This window comes from Passer domesticus, chromosome 2, assembly GCF_036417665.1.
Source record: "Passer domesticus isolate bPasDom1 chromosome 2, bPasDom1.hap1, whole genome shotgun sequence".
NCBI lineage: Eukaryota > Metazoa > Chordata > Aves > Passeriformes > Passeridae > Passer > Passer domesticus.
The window spans coordinates 112,083,233-112,105,758 of NC_087475.1; the positions used below are offsets into that span (position 1 = coordinate 112,083,233).

At 39.5% G+C, this 22,526-nt stretch overlaps 1 protein-coding gene across 2 annotated transcripts; it reads right to left on the reverse strand.

Moving 5' to 3' along the window:
- Positions 1-304: 304 nt before the first annotated feature.
- On the reverse strand, positions 305-22,474 carry PAXBP1 (PAX3 and PAX7 binding protein 1). Of its 2 annotated transcripts, none has more exons than XM_064410779.1 (18): positions 21,914-22,474; positions 21,096-21,224; positions 19,315-19,491; positions 18,129-18,224; positions 17,345-17,448; positions 16,757-16,977; positions 15,628-15,817; positions 11,560-11,683; positions 9,451-9,550; positions 8,885-9,000; positions 6,296-6,495; positions 4,724-4,868; positions 4,427-4,548; positions 3,774-3,850; positions 3,445-3,511; positions 2,600-2,746; positions 2,047-2,201; positions 305-882 (listed from the first exon to the last, which is right to left on the reverse strand). In XM_064410779.1, exons 1-18 carry the CDS (start codon positions 22,377-22,379, stop codon positions 765-767), a joined length of 2,754 nt encoding a protein of 917 aa, XP_064266849.1. In that variant the 5' UTR covers positions 22,380-22,474; the 3' UTR covers positions 305-764. The 2 variants fall into 2 exon arrangements, with proteins under 2 accessions (XP_064266849.1, XP_064266848.1); XM_064410778.1 differs by having other exon boundaries at positions 18,003-18,224; positions 21,914-22,473.
- Between the last annotated feature and the right edge of the window lie 52 nt (positions 22,475-22,526).

The window sequence follows — 22,526 nt, forward strand, 5'->3', positions numbered from 1 at the left end:
TTCAGAGGTAAACCATTAGTCCTACAAAATGAAAGTTGTTTTGAGCTTAGGAAGTGCCACCATCTACACATGCACAGTAAGCACAAATTCTCAGTGTTTGCCTGCATAAAAAAAAAAACTTCACTATTTATCCAGATCTTCCTTTTGAAGAAGAGTGGCAAGAGTTCCATATCCTGAATGCAAATCACTTTTTAGTTACTCCACCTGGAGTGCCACAGCTGCTTTTTAAAGGTCAGGATCCACTTCAATGTACCCCTATTCTGCAACTCGTGACTTTTCACATATTTGAATGTTTTACCAGCCCTTTTGACCAATAATACGATCATTTTATTTTCAAAATAAGTATTTTTTTAGCAAATGAAAAGCTTATTGCAACAGTACAACATCTCTATATCCAGTGTGAAAGCAACATGGTGGTATAAATATGCATCACTGTATTACACAGAATCTATTATACACATTCCAGTTAACCATGGAACAATTAACAGGAGTAGATGACCACTGATTATGGGCACAAAGTATTTTTGTGAACAAGATTTTGAGAAACTTGAGGAAAAATCTGGTTTCTGGAAAGATGACAATCTTGGGATTCCATTTTTGTTTTCAATGAAGTCAATGATTTTTATTTTTAAGGATGCTGTATATAAGAATGCACTTTGTATTAAAACAAAGATCAATACTTTACAGTTTAAGAAACTTTACATATGTACATAAATTACACATCAGGAATGGTTTTAAAGCTCAAAATGAGTGGTGGGAAAAGTCTATTTTCCTTCTATTAGAATCTTGAACTCTTTTACGTTGTGATCATTTGCAACAGTAACAGCATGATCCAGAGCTCGGATACTTGCTAGAAGCTTTATGATCTGCTTGATGTGCTCCCTAAAAAAGAGGCAGGAGAAGTCAATACAGAAACAGAACGACCAATGACATTGACTAATTTTCCAACAGAAGACTACATTATGGAGCCATATATTTCATATTCCTGTTGCAGATTTATTATATTTGCTTAATGAGGTAATGGCAACAGATTTGTTAAATGCTGGGAAAAAGCAAGACAGATGATAGAAAGCAGGATAATTGGATGTTTCTCTTCCAATAAAAATTTTTACCAAGTTATCATTTCACGTGGTGAAAAAAGATATTTGAAATTTAGAAACACACCAGCAAAACAAGAGAGCTCAAAACCTTAAATAAATCTAAATCTTAAACTGTTACACAGGACCCTACCAAGACTGGAAGACTGTTCATTCCTGTGCTGCTGCTGCTCCCATAGCACGTCAGCTTCCTTGGCCAGCAGTAACGTGTCTAATGCAAACTTTTAATTAAGCTAATCATTGGATTTAAGTAAAATTACTCTTGGATCTCAGGCAAAACAGGTTCATCTAGTTGGCTGCATAAACAGTCAGAACTTCTGAACTGCATACAGAAGACAGTTTGCAATATAGAAGCCACTATGCAGGAGTCAGCAACAGGCTCACAAGGTGAAACAGTCCAACAAAATTTGGCAGAATCATAGGAAGCTTTGAGTTGGAAGGTGCCTTAAAGCTCATCTCAGTCCAGCTCCCTGCCATGGACAGGGACATCTTCCAGCAGACCAGGTTGCTCAGAGCTCCAGCCAACCTGGCATGGAGCATTTCTAGGGACAAGAAGCTTCTCTGGGCAACCTGTGCCAGGGCCTCACCACCCTCACAGCCAAGAATTCCTTCCCAATATCTAGCACAAATATCTCCTTCTTCTGGTTTAAAGCCACTCCCCCTTGTCCTGACAGTATCTGCTCATATAAAAAGTGCTTCTCCCTGCTTTTTATAAACCCCCTTAAGAATCCAGGACACTAAGCAGTAGTGCAAAATATATTATCAGTGTTCCAGTATTTCCAGCAGTTGCTATTTTCAGACACCTTAAAAGTATCCATTTCTAACATCTGAATTCAAAGAAGTTTCCAATGACACACAGCAGGATGGAGAGAGTTACCCATGTTTGCATGCATTGGCAAAATAAATCAAATCACAAGAACTGCAAGTGCTTTAACTCAAAGCAAGTTACCTGGCATTTCTCTTCTCTACATCAGAGCAACCAATGCTGTTTCTGTAAATTGTATCAGCCAGGTGAACAAGGTATCTACAGAAGTTTTCTAGCTGAGAAATGGTCTTGTCTCCCGTTAGATTAGTGAACCACTGCTTAGGGAAGCAAGCAATTACCTACGAAAAACAGGAAAAAGGAAGTTAAACACAATGTAATAAAAATTTTTAAAAGCTATGTAACATGTATAACTTGTGAAGTCTGCCTAGTAAGGCTGCAGAGATAAGGCCCAACTGAGTGAAAAAATGAGAAAACTACCAGAAAACCCCACACCAAAATCCAGGCAGTAAAGCACTGAAACCCACAGTATACCCAATCCATCTACAGGCATGAGCCAGAGAAGGTTTTTTCTTTAGTCTGTATACTACAAAAAAAGAAAAATAAATCTATTTTTCACTGACTACAGCTTTTGAGGTATTAAAGCCAAGATTTCATAAACAACATCAAAAACAAGTTTTAACTATATTTTTCTTTCAGTTTAAATCCATTACTTTAAACATTGCTTGATTTTACTTACACTTTGAGCTTTCTTAATGCTGTCCTCTCCATACTCTGAGTTTTGAAAAGCCATAAGAATGTATCTATTTAGCAACCCATCTATGGACAGCTCCTGCAGAGTTTTGTTTGAGAGGATTCCATACCACTGGAGAAAGTTTCCCAATAACTAAAAATACAACACAGGGAAAATAACTATTCCAAAATGTACTGAAACCAGAGAGTTTATCAATATATCAAACATTTTTAAATATTTTAACTATTTTGCAAATCTATTCAGAATACAGTCTCCCTTGCTGCTACCATTTGAAGAGAAAATTCCAGAGAAAAGTTCTGCTTGTGTGATCATGGAGAGTTGTTCAATCAACATCAGTCTCTACTTATCTGTTTAGCTGGGAGATATTTTTTCAGTCTTTTATTGGACAAAAACTATGACAGCCACAGCTTTGAGCTCCCACATTCCCCAAAAGTAGTGTCTTTTATTCTGACAAGCACAAGGATATAAAAAACCTGGGGTGAGTAAGCTAAGTGACCCCATAACATTCAAGTTGAAATGATGGTGCTTCCACTCGACCTCTTCAACCACAAAACTAATTAAGTTGGAAAAGACCTCTGAGATAAGTCCACTCTTAGACCAAACACCATATAAAGCAGGACTGGGCCCAAAAGTGAGCCCTGGGGACACCACTAGTGACTGGCCACACCACCAAGAGGGCACAGTGTTATCAAAGACTAAGAATCAAGAGTTGGAGTTCTTGCAAGTGAAGTTGAAGCAGTTTCCATCTACTGTTTTCCACAAATTTGAGGAGGATTTTATTGCTACACTGTCTTAGACCAAAGATTTACCAGACATATTTACTGACTTACCTTAACAGAGGACCAAAACTGACGTTGGAAAAACAAATATGGACCAGAGTTCTTGTTTTCTAAGATGCTGGAAAGTAAGACATTTCTTTAATGAGCAACCAAGACTACACCTGTGTCTTGAATTTGCTGGCTTTTTCCTTCCAAGACACAATTCACTTCCATAAATATTCCCTTTCATCCTTCTTGTCTGCCAAATGCTCCCAGAAGGATAACAAAAGATCTCCTGTACCCAGGCACTGAACCACACTGGGAAAAACCCCCCTTAACTATGGACAGAACACAGTGACCTGCTAAGAAAGGTATAACACCATAGTTGAAAGTAAACTTACTTTTTTGGATACAAGGGCATGAATACATCATCATCTAGTGTTCTCCTCATTCTTAGCAACAAGGCCTTTAAAAGCATCTGAAACAAGTAATTTTATTTAATGTCCAATGCACTGCTTAGTATTTAAATAGTCAGAAACTGATTTTTAAAGCAACAAAGAACACTTGTGACCATAACACTAAACATACATACATACATTTGAGCACACAAATAAATAGTCTTAAAGAAGTCTGTAATAATTAACAGAGCAGAAATTTGACACTTTCAATTAAAACTTGAACTCTCATTACCACTTCCTGCATTCCCAGAAGGCAAGTAAAACAACCCAATTTCCAGGCAATACATTTGACAAAGCTGCAAAGATCTAAAAAAGAAAAGTCCAAGTATTTGTAGCCAACCCTTACAGCAAAACTGGAGACCAGCAAGTCTTACTACATCTGGTGTATCTTTTTATCTCTGGTATCTATTTTGGGAAGTCTTCACTGAGTTTCTTCTTTTAATTTATCACCATACTTTACTCGCCACAATCAGGCTGCAGAGCATCAAATAATTTAAAGTTCTTTTTCTTGCTGTACTTCCCAACATAAGGTATTAAAAATGTATTCAACTTCCTTAACTTATGCAACACATTTAAGAAAAAATCCAACAACTTACTTGTGTATTTTTGTTTTCTGCATTCACCACTGAGGGATAGCCATCTATTAGTTTCTGTACAATTGCTACCATTCTAGATGTCTGTGTGGTAGAAAAGGGATCCCAGATATTTTCAGAAATTACTGTAAGAGATTAAAGAATTACTCCACTTTACAAATACTCAAATACAGTAATTATTATACAAATACAGTATTATATACTCAAATCCATGCAATTATTTATGAAACAGTAAAATCTGAAAGCACAAAGAAGCATCAGACTCCACAACCCCCTCCCTCCCATTTTTTAAGCCTATACCTGTTAATTTAGGAAGAACAACTCTCTCTACAATGGTAGGCAACAGTGAAATATCAGCATCATCTTTCACCTGCTCCTGCTCTTCACAGCCATAGAACAGCAATGACTCAAACCACAACATTGTTTCAAAATCTCGACACTTGCCCTAATAAAAAAATAATTTGGGTTAGATTCCTAAACAAAGATTTGAAGTCAACACATAGAAGTAGTATAAAGTATGCAAGTATGATACACACACAAAAACAACTTTAAAACATTCTGTCAAATGAACCAATTCATTCTACCAGCATAGCCACTAGATGTAATGAAAAGAGAAAATGGCTGAAGCAAGACTGATTTTTTTAACAGTTTTTGCCCCACTGAATTTAACTTACGCCTAAACCAAACAAAAGCCTACAGATTAGGGTACAAGTCAGAAGTACAGCTCAACTGTGCTGCATTTTAAAATTATGCCTTTAGGGTTTAAAACCCCTTTCTATGAGCACCTTGTACTTTTTCTACCTCAACAAAATGCTTACCAGGATCAGTAACAGAGAGTAGAGAATACAGTTAGACTTTACAATTCTGTACCATGTCTCCAACTAACATGAGCTTTGTTTTGTCAACCTGAAAACTCAGAGAAATAGCATGGGGGAAATGAGAATGCACAAAAAAATGTTTTAAATTTAATGATGGAGTCTTTCTTAGGTTTTTCCTTGTTTGATTAATGAAGCCAAACATCAAATTAATAAAATTATTTTAATACTCTGAACTTTCTCTGAAGAGAAGTCATGCTTCCTCCTCCTCTGCACTTGGAGAAGAGGTGACAGAAAAACCCCTTCTGCAGATATTCTCTTGGTAGGTTAAGGAAAAAAAAAACGCTTCTGAAAAAAAGAGGAACAGAGAGGGAGTCAAAAGCTACCTGAACTGTTTGTCCTGGTGGCATCTCATGAAAATACATATCCAGGCTGGACAATGAATGTGTGCCAGGGATACTGGGCTGCCACAGTGCTGACCTGCTCTTCCCACGTTCCCTACATAGTAACTGGGCAGTGAGTACTAAGAGAAAGACTTGGAAATTGCCAGCCAGAATTCTACAGGGTATGGAGGTGTATGTGAGAGACACATACATAACCTAGAGACAAAGGCTGTAATGCCATGTAAGAACAAACTTCTTAGCTCCACTTCTGATGAAACAGCATTATCTAGAGTCACAATTTTCTCTGAGGTATTTTAAAGACTAAATGCATTTTCACAGAACCATACAACGGTATGGGTTGGAAGGGACCTTAAAGATCACCTTGAAGTTTCAACCCACCACCATGGGCAGTTGCAGATTCTTTGGTCTGCACCACTGCCTGAGAAGGATCTGGCAATGTGCCAAATTTAACTCTGGTTTGCTGGGAACAGCAGATCAACTAATCCAGGCACCCCCCAGAAAAACTTCGCCCCAAGACAGGTGCCCATTTGAAACTGCATCCCTAGAACACACCTTCAGGAGAAGCATACATCAAAGGTGCAGGTTACTTTGCTCAAGTGTGAAAGAAGCACCATGTAGCAGTTAACACAGAACCTGCTTGCAGACAAGCTTACCTCCAAAGGAGTCCAGGTAAGCAGCTGAAGTCTGATTAAAGGGTTAAACAGCTTTGGTAAACAGAGGCCAATATAAGCATCCTTATAAGAAGCAAAGTACTTGGAGCGCCAAGCTTCAAACTGTGACTTAATGCAATCAATGGAGTAAAAACTTTCCAAAACATCTTCGAAAACTTTGCTGGATTCTTTCAATATGCGATCTAGCAGGGGAGAAAAGGAACAAAAAGTTAATCACCTCCTCCCTGTAGTGCCTCTTTCAAGACATACTTTACGCTCACTGGCATAAGCTAACTCCCATAAACAAAACCAAAATAAAAACCCCATCACCTTTAGAAGCTCTGTTACTCCTGCCTCAAACACACAAAGCTATAAAAACAGGAACACGAGTACTCTCCAACAGACTCGTTTATCACAGGTCTTACTTTTAACATTTCATGGGAGGATTTTAAGTTACCAGACACAATTAGGATTGGTGACGTACTGGGCTGTATTCAGAGTGGCCCTAACTTCACAGCTGGCCTTGCTTTGCATGGGGGTCTCAAACAGGGCCTGATCTCCAGGCCCCTTCCAACCCAGATTATTCTACACCTTTGATAATCCAAGTGCAAATACAGGAGGGCATCTCAGATAAGCCAACTGAACTGCCAGTTCAGACAGGGTGGGTCCTGGCAGATACCATGCTAAAATGCTGCCCAGAACATGCCTGTTAGCACTGGTAGTGATTACAGGCCTCTAACACCTTTTCTTTTCTTTTTTTTTTTTTTGTATTTACAGTACCAGTATTCTAGGCAGTCCAGACTTTTTCTCCATATATTATTTTCCCTTTATCTTTTCTACTTCTCAGGGTTAGTTTCAGTTTAATCAGTCATATTTGCCACGGCTGTAAGTGTTTGGTTACAGTAGTAAAAAGCATTGAACACAACTAGTACACACAGCAGGCAAAGACAGGGCTGAGGGAACATGAGACTATGCCATATAACCACACCTTTCATACTGGGATTAAGAAAAAACAGTACACATGAAGTTATTAGGTCCAAAGTGCACTCCTCTTTTCCACTGCTGTTTCTGGACTAACACAAGAGCTATGAACAATAGTAAAAAAGCTTTACAAACACTACACCTCTTCAGAAACTGAAGAAATTTCTACAAAATGCTTTTGCACACATAAATTGCCAAGTTACCAAGTGCAATTCAGCCCCATTGAATCTACGTAATTTAATTTAACAAAGTTAATTATAGCACCTAACAACCCTGAACAGTTATTCTGTTTATCCAAGACCCCCTCCCTGTAGGAAGAAGAAAATCAGTGCAATCATGAAATTGCAGTAAATTAGCCAGCAATTAAAGGTGTGGAAACTGTCTGCACTTCCCAAGGACCTAACAGCCAGACAGTTCATCTAATTGCTTTTCTATTACGTTCTTACTCTGGGTCTCCACAACCACCTACATCAATGACTTTGCTATTTATTACCTTCTCTGTGGGAAATGACCTCTTTATTTTAAACCTACCCTATCACTTAATTTCATGATCCCTAGCTTTCATACTGTGAAAAGCTGATATTGTTCTACTTGGAGAGACCAAAACCATTCAACCCCTCCTCAAATGCAACATAAACAATTCTGTGTATGCAATCCTTGCTGGTCTCCTCCTCCTCACATCTACCCTGATGCTCTTTTAATTAGAACAAATGCTAATTGTACCACAAGATCGTTCTGCAACGTTTGCATTCAACATTGTTTTCTATCATTTGCACACTTTGCCAAGCTGCAACAAGACTATACAAACCTTTTATCATTGCATTTCTAGAAGCTTATTCACAGCTCCACAAAACTCCATGAACAAAAAAGACTTCTAAAGCACTGAGGTTTTCAAAATTTCCCAAGTAAGACAAACATGTATTTCAAGAATGATAAACTATCTTACAAATTGAAAGACTTACTGACAGTCCAAAAGCTTACTGCCTGCCAGCAAAAGCATGTTAGAATTAAACAAAAAGAACCTCACTAAGGATGGGTTATTCAGTCAGCTGCAAGACACACAACAGGCTGGTGATAGAGACTATTCTGGTCACATTGATGATACAGGAATCAAAAGTTCCTAAACTCCTTCCAAAATATGGTGAAGTATATAAAAAGGGCTGCGTTTGGATTCTGTCAAGTATTTGTGATGCTGTTATGTAAGAGAATTGGGATTGTTCAGCCTGGAGAAGAGGCTTCAATGTAACTTCACTGTGGCCCTAGAGTACCTGAAGGGAGTCTGTGGGATGGAGGGACTATTTACAAGGGCCTGGAGGGAAAGGACAAGGGGGAATGGCTTCCTACTGACAGAGGGCAGGGTTAGACAGGATACTGGGAAGAAATTCTTCCCCTGTGAGGGTGGTGAGGCCCTAGCACAGGTTGCCCAGAGAAGCTATGACTGCTCCATGTCTGGAAGTGCTCAAGGCCAGCTTGGATGAGGCTTGGAGCAACCTGGTCTAGTGAAAGGTGTTCCTGCCCATGGCAGGGCAGTGGCACTGGGTGGGATTTAAGGTCCCTTCCATCCCAGACCATGCTGTGATTCTGTGATTAAGCCTGGGTAGCTTTTCTAACCTCGCTCCAAGTTGAAGTTTGTGATATCTGTTGAAGTTTCCTCGTCATCACTGGAAAGGCCTTCAAGGTGATCTGCCATCTTCCCAGTCTGCTCTCTGGCTTGTCTGCGGCGAGCTCTGGAAAGGAGCAGCAGTATAAACCAGCCATGACAAAGCAAGAGAAACCAGCTGTTTTCCCCACCTATACAATGAATATGCCCACTTAGGCTCGTCCTTTTAGTTCTAGGGAAGTCAAGCTGAAAAGAACTTCTACTATGCCACAACCTCAAGCATTCCACTACATTGCTGCCTCAAACAATGAAAAGAAACAAAACCAGCAGACCATATAGATATGGAATGTATTTACTATGCTTTCTTTTAGCGATTTTAAATCACTATCAGGGAATGTTTTGTACACTTGCCCAATAAGCTGGGATATATAAGAATAGCCCTGCCCAGCATACCAGCTGAAGTGTTTTCTTCCCTTTTCAGGGAAGAAAGCAAACATTGCCACTTATGTTAGTAAGTCACACAGGACAGTTGTATCTTGCAAGCAAAGACTCCTGAAGAAGAAATCTCATTCTCTACCTCCTAGCCTCTCTTTCTGCAGTCCGACGCTTCACTTGTTCTTGATAGATCACTCTGTCTCGCCCAAAAGAATCAAGATTTGGAGCCATCAGTGCTTTACCTGTAAAATTACATCAATGAAAATTAAAATGCTTATTTATGATTCTATAAATGTGCTGTAGGCAGTTTCATAAGAGCCTTTTACCCACTTTTAAACTAAGTGTAATTTGAAATAGAAAGTTGAAGTATCAAAAAAGAAAAAAAACCCACAATGCCCCCCCAGAAGCCTGAATTCACGACGTGTAGAGGTTAAAACAGAAAGCAGTGGACTTTGGAAAAGTTTCAAATGCCAAATAGTTTTCACCGTACTTCACTCTTATCTCTCTCACAACAGTGCCAAACTACACAGAAGTCAACAGTTTTAACAGAAATAGCTTAAATGAAATGTCCAAGAAAAAAGTGTTCCTTACATAAACACATTCACCACAAAATTGTTAAGAAGAAAACTAGCAAAAAGAAAGCAGACAAGAGTGACTGGGGCAAGAATATATGTTATTTCAGAGTTCTAGTCACGTTGTTTCTAAGTTCATATGCTTTAGATTGCCTCAAGTTTAAAACACATTGAAATCTACAGAAAGATAAACCATCTTCCTTCCTTTTTTCAAGCTCTGCTTATTTATGTTCCTGGCTATAGAAAACAACACAGCTAGAACAGCAGACAGCAGGCAGGAGTGTTTCCAGTTCCTACTTTCCAGGTAAATTTTAAACAGTAGACTGAATGCCAGCCACTGCTCAAGTCCACCCATCACAGTATAAACATCAACATTTAAACAACAGCCTATCCAAACTTTCCAAATCAGGAATAAATGTACATGTTCTGACAACATCTATTTACGAATTCATAATTTTAAGTATTACTGCCAATCTATGTCAATACTCCAATTCAAGACCTGAACTACAAAGAGCCTTGTCTAAACTGCCAGACACTAAATAAGATCTTTTTCTAAAACCCAACCTCAGTAATGAGAACTATTCCCATCCTAATATTAAACATCAGTATAAAAAAAATCCACTCTAATCTTCTTTCAGGAAACAGATTTCTAGTTCTCAAAACAGCATTTTCATGATGAAACTGCAAGGCCATGTGATGCCTGGAACTCCACGCAATAGTCCTAAAAAGAATATGTATGCTAACCACTCTATAAAGGAATGATCACTCTGACAGCTTAACATTTCATCATCTTTGGTGAGTTCTAGTTAATGGTATTAACAAGATTTCATCTCTAACAACTGTGGCAGAACAGGGAAATGGCATTGATTAAAGAATTTTACATCAGCAACAGGACAGAATGCCATTTTAAAAAATGAGAAGCTCTCTGAAGCATAAAGAGGAATGGCTCCTCTTTATGAATCCTCCTGTTAATAGCATAATTCATCCACTGATTTAATATGCTGACCAAAACCTCCTCCAAGAAACAGGTATTTCCATCCAAATGAACATTTACACCTTTGTAGAGTTTTACATACTGAAGAGTAATCACCATAAGAAACCTCCTTAGTGAGAATCCCCCATCCACAAATTCACAGGAAGCAGGCATTTTAACTGGCTATTCTTAAGCTGTATTTCATACAGGGTCACTGTATTAGTCTGATTAGTCTTCCAGTTCTTTAATTTACCAGTTATAATACTTATACTGGCTACAAAACAGAACATTAGATAGAAAGTCCAGCCCAGTGCTTTGTGGCTTTATACAGTTAACTGTACATGTTAAATGACATGTATAGATTCAGGAAGGTTAAAATAAATTTTTTTAAAGTTCTGATATAAGAAAATGGGGAGTCACATAATACCACTACTCTCACAGCCACCATGCACACATTTTTAGTGCTAGGAAGGAGAAAATATAGTTAAGAGAAACAGTAAGGAGAGATGAAGTCAGAGTTACAGTGGTTTCGAGTTTAAAACAAAACAGATTAGAGAACTTTCATCTAAACTTGCTTCTACTTATCTCAAGAGTAAGAATAAACTTCAATAAGACAGCAATACATTAAACAATGACATTTCAATTAAGTCATACTAAGTAAACAAGGTTGTTTAATGAATAATAAAAACCTTCAAGATGGACTGACTTGAATGGCTTGAAAACTCCGAAGATTCATCTTTAATATCATCTTGTCGTCTTTGGACAAGGCGGGAAGCTCGCTGTTTGTACAGCTGGTGCATTGCAGACTCAAGCTCGTTAATCAGAGGCACCTGTAAAAATACAACACACCACGTAATACCCGGATCCTGAGCTGCTCAGCTTCTGGGGTCCCAGTCTATTCCGGAGCAAAACGCTGTCACTGTGCTCCCAGCAGCACCAAGTCCTGCCTTTTACTGTCTCACTTGCACCAGGAAATAATTCCATACATTTAACACTGGCAGCTTTCAATCAGAACAAAAGCATTCTGAAAGCAACTTCCACGGCTTGAATGAGCCTACACAGCTAGACATCCTATTTAGAGTGTGAAATATTCTTTCCAGTATTCTTGCTTTCCCTACCAAGTGTGTCACGTGTTATATGGAGGTCTGCAATTCTCAGACATCAACTGTTTCCTCTCTATCTCTAAACAAGAATGCAGAAGTATTTTACACTTCAGTGAGAAAATAATCTGACTTTTTCACACAGTGAAAAAAAAAATCCATCAATCCAACCTACTGAAGCCAGCAGCTCCTGTTCTGTGTCCTCTCTTAATAGCACATGCTGAAATATTATGACTGAAATGAAATAAAATCCTGCATAAGGGTGTTATGCCAACAGGTAATTCAAATCAGTCAAATACTCCTCTGGCTTATCACTATAATTAAAATAGTACAATTTGTGCAAGTTATGTATTAAGCATAACCTTGAATTAATCAGGTAGGTCATGTCAGACCTGTCACTGTTTTTTTTCTTTAATGAGCTATTTTGGTAGCATCTCTAATAAAAATAGATGATATTATGCCAGCCAGGAATTTCCTGACATTAAATAGCAGGCTCACTGCTCTTTTTTTTTTTTTTTTTTCATTTCCTTTGAAAAAAAAGTCCTTTTGGTATGAACACTTAAGCCATGTCCTCCTTACCTCTGAGATGTATGCTTACTCCACAGTCTTCCAGCCTTTTATATTTCATTGCTGCCTACCATCCAGGATTATGTTTTTTTCAAAACAAAAGGTAAAATCAAAAATTGTTTCCTGAAGTATTTTAGAATGTGACTCAGCAACTATGGAAGCTCAGTAAAATGTAAAATTCTGAGTTCATAACTACAGGGCCATTTCAGCTCACTGAGACTGACATACACATCAGAGAAGAAAAAGGTTTTAGCTCTGTGGGATGAACGAGGCTCCAGGGATTAAAATGAAAGCAGCTCTGCACCAACTCAAAATACACACACCTTTCTTTTGGAGAAAAGAGTAGAGAGAAAGACAAGGAGGGAATAATATTCCAAAAGCTGGAAGTTCATATTTGGAATTTAAGACAGTTTTGAAAACAGAAATAATAATTAAAAAATACTGGCTTTACTGCAGTTTATCAGAGGAAATATAGCTTCTTCTCTTAAACATGTAGAGGAAATTCTAAGATTGAAAAGTTAAATGAAAATTTGTCAATACATCCATAGTGGTTCTTTCTGTAATTTTCTCAGGATAAAAGAAACCAAGTGATGTATTCAGATATATGAATCCACTCAAAATATTTCCCATTCAGAATACAAGAGACTTAGAAGCCCTCATTCTTCTCTAATCAATACTGTGGTTAATGAGTAGCTGACAATTTCACTGACTACTATAAAGTTATAGCCCTCATTCCCTGTTTTGTTTATTCAGTACTTTAAATTCAGTATTTTTAAGGGGATTTTTAATTCACTTTCCTTGTAAACAGTGGAAGAGGAAAAGCAGAAAGGTCTTCAAACATTTAGATCACAAGGATAATTCAGATACACAGAGCCTAATTTGGTAAATCACTTTTGCAGGTAAAGTAACAGTTCATCTACTTGTGCTGTCCAAGGTACACCCAGAACAATTCAATCTTTCTGTGTCCACTGTACATTCCTACATTCCAAATGTAAAAATGCCATTGTGACTCGCCAGCCTTCTCAGAAAGCGTAATTTTTACAGTAATTACTTCTGAAGGAAGTCATGCAACCATCTTCCACTCCACTCTTTTTCTTATTTATGGGGGGATAAAAGGTATTATACAGGATTTGACCTTTCTAATGCTTGTTTCTAAAATCTGTGTAATAGCTGTCTTCTCATACTCTGCTGAGCCTTAAGACTGGGCAAAGTGATGTGATCCTAACATTCAGAATCTCTTCAAAATATCATATTTAAATGTACATTTTCGTATATGTGTATATATATATAAATATATGTATATACACATATGGTATTATTATTACACATATACATATTCTTATGTATATTATAATAACTACATACATTATTGTAAACAATAACAACACTTTAAATAGAAGCAGTCAGGGCCACAGGTTCTACAAAAAAGCTGAAGGTAATTTATCTCTACACTCAAAAGATTAAAACTATTTACCATCCTACTACATTCCATTTAAATAAAAACTGATACTGATTTTATTACTTGACTTTGTTCCCTTCTGACACCTCCTTTTTAGAAAACTTTTCAGTGTCCTGTGGACTACTGGTTCTGAATTTGCTGGTACTTGTGTCATGCTGAAAGCACTGAATTCCAAACCACAGTATCTAGCCAAACAATATCAAAATAAATGAAATGCTCCTGCTAGACTGACCACATCACCTGCTGCTTTTGCAATTCACTCTACATACAAGTACAGCAGCAGCCTCCACCTGAAACCAGCAAAACTCTGTGAATGCCTCTAAGAAGCCTGAGATGATAAAAGTCACATCTTAGAAATATTTGAACAAGACAGCTTCTGCTATCAAGAACATCATCCAGACATGGTTTATAGTCACAAAAGTAATTTAAGACAAGGTCTTCAGAAAGCAAACAATGAATAGAGACACAGATATTTAACTTGACTTCTGAAATACAAATTTATCTCAGAGTAAAAATGTAAAAACTTATCTTTAATAGGAAATCAGCCATCTGGATAAGCAGCACTGCCAGCGCTGCTTATGAAAGTACCTTTATCAATCTTCAACAGCTAATGCTAATACAGACTCGGGAACATGGCTTCTTAAGTGAATAATCAAATGCAACTAATTAGTTACACTAATCAGTCAGCTGGGTGAATTAACTATCCCACACTTCCTAGGTTTCCTCATGACATAGTTACTCTGCACTTTTACAGGATGAAGACTGGACTCTCCCAGTTCCACTAACAGAGGAAAATTAGTATCTAACCCATCAGCACCCAGAATACTTCTCCATTTTTCTCCCACACTTAACAGGCTAGGCAAGCAGTAGCTTACAACTACTCAATTGTTCTGACAAGATATTAAGAAATTAATATACTACTACTGTATTCAAATCAGAAGACAATGAAGAAATAGCCAATATACTGCTAACTGAATTCTACAGCTTCTATATGTGCTTAATACCTGTGTATATATATATATATTCAAGAGTTTCTATTATATTTACTAGAAAGTAAGTTATCAAAGCACGGTGCATAACATAAGAAAAAATACTAAGTTTTTGACTTAGAGATGCATAAAGGTATCACACTATATGAAAGAAATATATTTTTAAGTGTGGGTGTCTTTGAACAGCTATGCTACTTTTAAAACTTCTCTCCTTCAGACTGCAGAGCAATACCAAGAAACACCTGGCAGGAGGAAGTTTATAATAACACAGAAAATACAAGCCCCTGTTGTTGTGTACATCAAGCACTCCAGAAAGCAGTAATGTTGTAATTCAGCCCTTATTTTTGCTAACCTCATGTCCAACATAAGAAAAAAGGAGTATCTGGGTGAAGTTGAAATGCAGAGTATCTACGAAAATCCTGAAGACATAAAACCTGCAAGTTTTTAGGCAATCTAAAGTCAGTGAGCTGGGAGGAGAGATTTCTGATAACGAGCTTAGCATGACAGAAAGTTCTTATCAATCCTCAAATAACCAAACCTTTTGAAGAATATTCTCTCAAAGAACTTTTTTCAACAACAGAGGGAGATGTGCTGTTTGGCATGTAATAAGAGACCTTTTTTTTTTTTTTGTAAAGAGATGAATGTTTTTGCATCCTTACCTTTTCACTGAAACACTCAAGCAAGTCTTGGACATACCCTCGCATTTCTTGCAAAAACTTATACCGTTCACCAATACCCCCAGAAGACCCTTCTAATCTTTCAATTGCCTTGGTAGAGTCCTCTTGGCTTTGCTGATGTTTCTCGTATTGCTGCCGATTAGCTTTGTGCATTTCTTTCATAGAGTCCAACCTGAAGGGCAATGGATAAATAGTAAATTTACATCCAAAAGTCTGTCTACTTCAGACCATTGAGACATCAAACAGACAGTACAGTGCAAGTACTGAGCCTAGAGATGGGAAATTTTGCAAAGAAATTCTTGACCTTTGATTTGTCACCTTCTCCCCTCTCTCCCCTCTCTTCATGAACCACAAGGCTAATGATGGACACTCCTGTGCCAGCCTATGCTGTAGTGCATTGCACTGCCCACTCCTACAACCTTCTACAGGAGCTGATAGCACACAGAATAGTGCAAGGCTGTCCCTAATGAAAAGCTGGCAGAACAGGTTGGGGATGGATGGGGACTACAGCTTATACAAAGTATTCTTTTTCCTCTACTAACTAGATTCACGGTCAAAGGCTGCAACACTATGAGGGGCATACAAACCAATTTCGAAGACATGTAAAGTGCAAGCTGTTCATTACATATCTCATTGCAATTGTGTTGCTCATTCCATACCTTCTGCGTACCTGACAAGCAGATTACAATGTTTAAGCCAAAAACCCCCTGTATACACTAAAAATTAAATTCTTTATCTACTGAAGGGGAAATCTCTGATTCACAGTTTAAAAGAATGCAGCTTGATAAGCTAAACACCTCACTGGCCTTTCATTTCTTCACTACAAGACTGTGCAGTGTCCAGAAGATGGAACTCAGACCTCTCTTCAACAAGATCAATGGCCTCATATTTAAAGTTTCACTTCCAGAGAAGCAATCCAAGGAGATTTTCGAACAAAGTGTCAATGTCATCTTCACTTTGAGCTTTTTTTGTTTGCCTTTTTTTTTTTAATGGATGTACCAGTCAGTTTCCAGCGATGAAACTCTGTGTTTGCTCACCGAGACTAAAAGACACCTGAGGAACAGAAACCTAGGGGACAGGTCTTTAAGTCTAAAAAGATGGTCTGTCCTACCTGTCTTTAAGCTGTTTCTTTACCAAATCAATAGTAACAGGAGTCATCTCATTACTGGGAGTTTTGAAAGGAACTGTATTATCTGTTTTTTGAGCCTTGGTTTCTGATGATCCATACGCAGCATAGGTGTATGGAATGCCATATGAAGAACCATAAGACAGTGTCTGGTAAGTGTTCTGGTAGTACACATTATTCACTTCTGCAGGCTGACTTGGTTGAACCTAGTGGCAGAGGAAATGTAATTGTACTATGTTAGGCTTTAAAGAAAGGGGAAACTTACTTTTTTATACATTTCAAATCAAAGTGAAAAATGCAAGCAGATACAGTTACAAAATGTAATTTTCAAGGGGATTTTAACATCCAATGTCTAAGATAGAAAAAAACAAATGCCCTCAAGAAGGTAGATGGAGAAATTTTTAATATCATTACCATTCTAAATACTTACACTATTTCTCTTTAAAGAGCATCAGAATTTACAGACTTAATTTCTCAAATGAAACAGCCGTCTGTAACCTACTCAAGTTTGTAAAGGATTTAGCCAATACTTGCAGAAACAAATCAATAAAGAGTGCACAATTATATACATGCCTGGGGTATGTTGATCCCTTTTCGTATCTGCTCTTGCTCCCATCTACTGAGTTCTTCATCTTGCTCCCCTGCCACTAGTGCTTCATCATCGCTTCCCTCAATACCTTCACGCAAGTAAGAAAAAAAAGATAATGCATTCATAATTGTAAGGACCACAAATTCAAAAACTTGAAACCATGCCTCAGTGAGAACACCTCAGAGCAGTTTCCTTTCCTCTTCATGAGGAATTAAGGACACTGGCCTGTGAATTATTAGCACAGGGGTTCCACTTGAAAGATCCAATGGGAAAACTCACAATTCACTGCTGGCAAAATCCTCTAATGTCTAACTCCTTTTCCAAAAGGTTATTTTACCTGCTAGCCAGCAAAAAGAATTCTATATCAAATGTTTTTCTTTTCACAATTATATACTTCCTAAAAACAGAATACAGGAAAAACAGGAATTGATCCTTAGTGTAAGTTTCTATCAGAGTCAGCAGTGTGCACAGGAACATAGTTTTGTGCTCACAATTTTACAAGCACATTCCATTATCTAGTACTTTTCCTCAGAAATGTTATGCAACTCCATAAAAACATGTTGTTTAAAAATGCTGAATGGGAGCACTCACAGTGAAAACAGTGTGAACATTTATCAGCTGACCTTCCAAAAAAGGGTTTACCTATTTCCTCAGCAATCTTTTGCCTTTGGGATTTTTCCTTCACTGTAAAAACTATCCTCCTCTTCTCGTCATCATCTTCATCATCACTGGCATCATTTTCATCTTCTCGAACAAGGCGGCTTTTACCTGGTTCACTGTCAACGGGGGTAAAGTCTCCAAGTTCACGAGCCATTTGACGCTTTTTCCTAGCGGCATGGATAAAAGCAGCATCTGGAATTTCTCCTAGAGACAGATGTGTGCACGGTTAAACAACCTCTGCAACAGAACAGGTGTTATAATTTCTTACTGCTCATCTCTGTCACTGTATCAAATCATCTCTGCACACAGAAAAAAAAAAAGAGAGGAAGCAAATCCATACACACTGAAAACATTTGCAAGCAACTTAGATGCTAAAAATGTCAACTTTCTGACCAGAAAGTCTCAAAGTTAGGATTGTCACAGAAAGTCTGGCTTTGCTTCCAGCAGTTCATGTCATAAGATAGAAGTCTAATGCTCCTATGTGAAATATTCCCAAAGAAGAGGAAGCCCTTTACAGGAGCTGACTATTGCAAAGGGAAGAAGAAAATGAGGTGTGTGACTCTGTAATTTCCTATCCCAATATTGCTCCCAGCTCTTCTTATTTTGGGGGAATAAAAAGCATCAACCATTTCAACAGACAGTCATCAGTCAGAGATTAAGAGGACACCAAATCAGACAAAGTTAATATACAGAAAATTGTACAATCAAGGGGGAACATGAAAAGCATCCCACCTAATCAGAAAACTCTAAAATCTACAGCTCAAAACTTAATGCAACTTCCATACGTCATTTAAATCAATGTGTGGACCCAGGACACACATCTGGTACTTGGGGAGCAAACCACCATAATTACCAAACTAGTTTCAAAAATATTTTCTCAGAGGGATTTCTTTGGCCTCAGGGTCTGACTAAAACCTCAGTATACAAAACAGGATAGGAAAATATTTCAGATACCTTGCAGACCCAATTGAAACATTTTAATTAAAGAAGAAATTTTAACTGAAAGCAGCTGAATCTCATGTGAAGTCACCTATTCCAAATCTAGATTTTCTTGCAGTTTGTCATCTACCTGAGAGACAAATTCCTGCTTCTGACATCAGGATGAAGCATTCCGTAGCAAAACATTTTATCCCATAAGACTTGTAAAACTGAACACCTTTAGATAATAGCAGTTGCTTGAACTCTCAGATACTAAATTGTTGGAAACAATTTCCTAATCTCTCACACATATTAGTCTGCTACAAACACTGGCTAAATCACTTGGTAATTTATCAGACATATTACAAAAACCAACCTGGGCGGAGAACATTCAGTGATGACAGAGCACTTGAAAAAGCACCACCAGCTTTTGGTTTTTCTTCTTCCTTCTCACTTTCAACTTCCATTTCTTCTTCACCATGCTCACTGTTTGCAGTCCCATCTTCTTGGCCTACATCTTTATTCTGTCCTATTTTTTCTAGTGGTGCTTCAACTGATAAGACAGCAAAGTCCATGTTTTACTCTATTTATAAAGATCACTCCGAAGTATTTTTTTAAAGATATAACAACCAAAAGTGAAAATCAAATAAAAATGTTAAATAATAATTGTTTGAGATCTAGGAAAACACACTTTCTTAACTGTGATTATATCACTGACATCCTCTCAAAATAAAATGTGACAAGGCTGGCCCCACCAACCACTAAACATTTTCCACATTGTCATCAAGTATTAAGAAAGTGGGGGAACTCAGCCTTGTGCCACCTTGTCAAAGTCTCTTTCAATGAGAAAGCACTGCCTGTGTTACACCAAGTCTTCCCACAAGAACCAACTGATTTCAAAGGGACCCTTCATTTTCCTCTTGGGCTACACCCTGCATTAGGTGGGTAATACACAGATACAGGCAGAAAGTATAAATAATGTGTAAAATAATGCAAGTTAAACCCAGCTACCCAAACCAAGCTGCACATAGCTGAGGTTTCAGACTCAAGCACTTGTTTAGAGAATCCAGGCTACTCTCTCAGTAGCAGCCTTGAAATCTTTGAACTATAGCCACATGAATCAGGGGGAGCAAACCAAACAGAAATGAAACAAACGTGGCCCACACAGACGTGTCAAAATGTAATGTTTTAAGGATCATTGTGACAGAAGCAAGAATCCAGGTTTTCACAGATGACCTGAACATGAGCCACAGAAATGAAAGTTTCTGGTTTTGCTCATGCCCCACACCACTGCATAGGCAATTTAAGGATTCTAATAAGCAGGAATATGTGGGTTTTCTAAATGCAGACAAAACCTTTTAAAATAATTTCATTAAATTTTAAAAGGGTATTTCCTGCATGGGGCCATGTTCAACCCCCATGTGCTTCCCTAAATCATTGCAACCTTCAGGTCACAAGCCTCCCAGCTTGTGCTCATAGCATTACATAATCTATGTAAAAACTGAAGTGGAAAAGGAAGCACTACACTTTACCAATGAGCCTCCCAAAAACCAACAGTAAAATGAAATTGAGGTCCCAGGCTCTATTTCAAGCTCTCAAGGACTGTACATTGTAACAGATCCTTTTAAAAGAGACAGACTTAAAGTGTCTATCATCTATCATCCTAATCAAGTCTACTCAAAGGTCCAAATCCTGAAACAGGCAGCTGTTTAACAATTAACTTAATAACAAAGACCACCACTCTGCTCACCCCCAAAACCTTCCTTTTCGAAGAAAAAGCATTACAAGGACACATCTTGTCAGACAAGCACCAGGTATGTTCTCAAATGAATGGAATTCCTTCCTAATTCAGTAAGCAATTCATCTGTCATAAACACAGCTGCAATTCAGAATACTGCTGTCTACTGACAACCATCTAACAGAGCTGAGAAGTTCCATCCTTCTATGTTAACTTCTACATGAGAACCAAGGAACTCTCTACCAACACAGAACAGCATTCCTAAGGTTCAAGTAACACATTTCATCTGTGCTTTACTTCAGCTCTAAATGTGAAATTCTCTAGAAGACTAACAATTCATTCTGAAAACAAGAAATTAAATTACGGTACTTTATCTTTTCCACTACTGAAGTTACTATTATTATTAGTTTTGCAATTACCATCTGTTGGAGAATTGACCTCTGTTCTAACTTTTGATTTTTCCAGATCTTCTTTGTATTCTTTCTTCAACTGTTTTACAATCTTTTTGCTGTAACTTGATTTCTTCACTTTGAAAACTTCTTCTGTTTCTTTAAAAGAGAAATTTGATAACGTTACATCAGATCTGTCAAGCGTACTTATTTATTGAATCCCTAAATTTTGTACCTGGAACTTCACAAATGCCATCAACAAACACTGTAGGGTTCTTTCACAGTCTATAGTGAAAGACTAATTCTACACCTTCAGTGCTTCCAAGACTTCCAATTCCTTCTAAGACGACTCAAAACTGTAAGAACTGTTCGGACAACAGGCAGTGAGTCCGAGGTGACCCATGACCACCAGCCACAGACTGACCACATCCGACTGAAACAACCTCACACAAAGCCACGGGACAATGCTCCTCCGCTGGCACTGGTGGCTGACTCCTGGCTGCACTAACTCCCGCACCAACCTGCGGCCACCCAGGCGCGGCGAGCGCAGCACAAGCGATGCACCCGCAGCACAGAAGCGGAGGAAATTTAATGTGAAGCTCATCCCGCTGGGAGCACGCTGGCCCCGCAGAGCCGGGTCGGGCCGGGGAAGGCGCGGGTCCCCGGCTCTCCGAACCGTGCCCTCAGGGCTCGCCCCCTCTCAGCGATCCCACACCACCCCAGGCCCCACACGGGGGACTGCCCTAAAAAATCAATACGGATCCCGGCCCTCTGGGAGGCCCAGTGCAGGCTGAGCAGCGCCGGGCTCCTTCCACTCCCGCAAGAAGCGACCCAAAAGCCCGCCTCACCCTCCTCCTCGTCCTGGAAGCTGAGCAGGCTGGCCCTCGGCACCTCTTTGTTCTCCTTCGACCGCTTCTTCTCCTTGGGGCGCCCGGCCGCCGGCAGCCCATTGCCCTGCTGGGGCTGGGGCTGCGGCGGTGGCGGCGGGGGCCGCAGCGCAGCGGGCGCGGGCAGAGCCCCCAGGCCTGCCCGCTCGCCCCCCATCAAGCCCAGCCCCAAGCCGAGAGCCGCTCCGTAGCTGGCGGCGCAGGCGAAGGCCGCGGGGCTGCCGGGCAGGGCGAGGGGCACGCAGCCGGCGGGCAGCGGCAGGAGCCCGGCGCCCGGCGCCGCCGGCACGCAGGCCTCGCTGGGCCCTTCCCCCGCCGCCGCGGCCGCCGGCGCCGGCTCCTGAGGCGGCTCCTCGTCGCGCTCCTCATCCTCCTCCTCCGAGTCGTTCCGCTTCCGCACGTTCACCCTCCGCGCCTTGCGGAACATGCCGGCGGGCCCCCCCGGCCGCCCCGCCAGGCCGCGGTGCCGCCCGCTCCCGCCGCCCCGCGCCGCGGCCCAGGCCCGGCCCCGCGAGCATGGCACCGCCGCCCGCAGCGCCCCCTGCCGCCCGCGCCGCCGCCGCACCGCGCCTGC

What these genes read in the sequence shown, in the direction of transcription:
- PAXBP1 (XM_064410778.1), bottom strand. Translation starts at nt 22,379, where the DNA reads ATGTTCCGCAAGGCGCGGAGGGTGAACGTGCGGAAGCGGAACGACTCG. An exon ending in ACTGAATGTTCTCCGCCCAG is followed by an intron (nt 18,225 to 19,314) that starts GTTGGTTTTTGT and finishes ATCTGTCTCTAG; the next exon opens with GAGAAATTCCAGATGCTGCT. An exon ending in GCAGAAAGAGAGGCTAGGAG is followed by an intron (nt 9,001 to 9,450) that starts GTAGAGAATGAG and finishes GCTCCTTTCCAG; the next exon opens with AGCTCGCCGCAGACAAGCCA.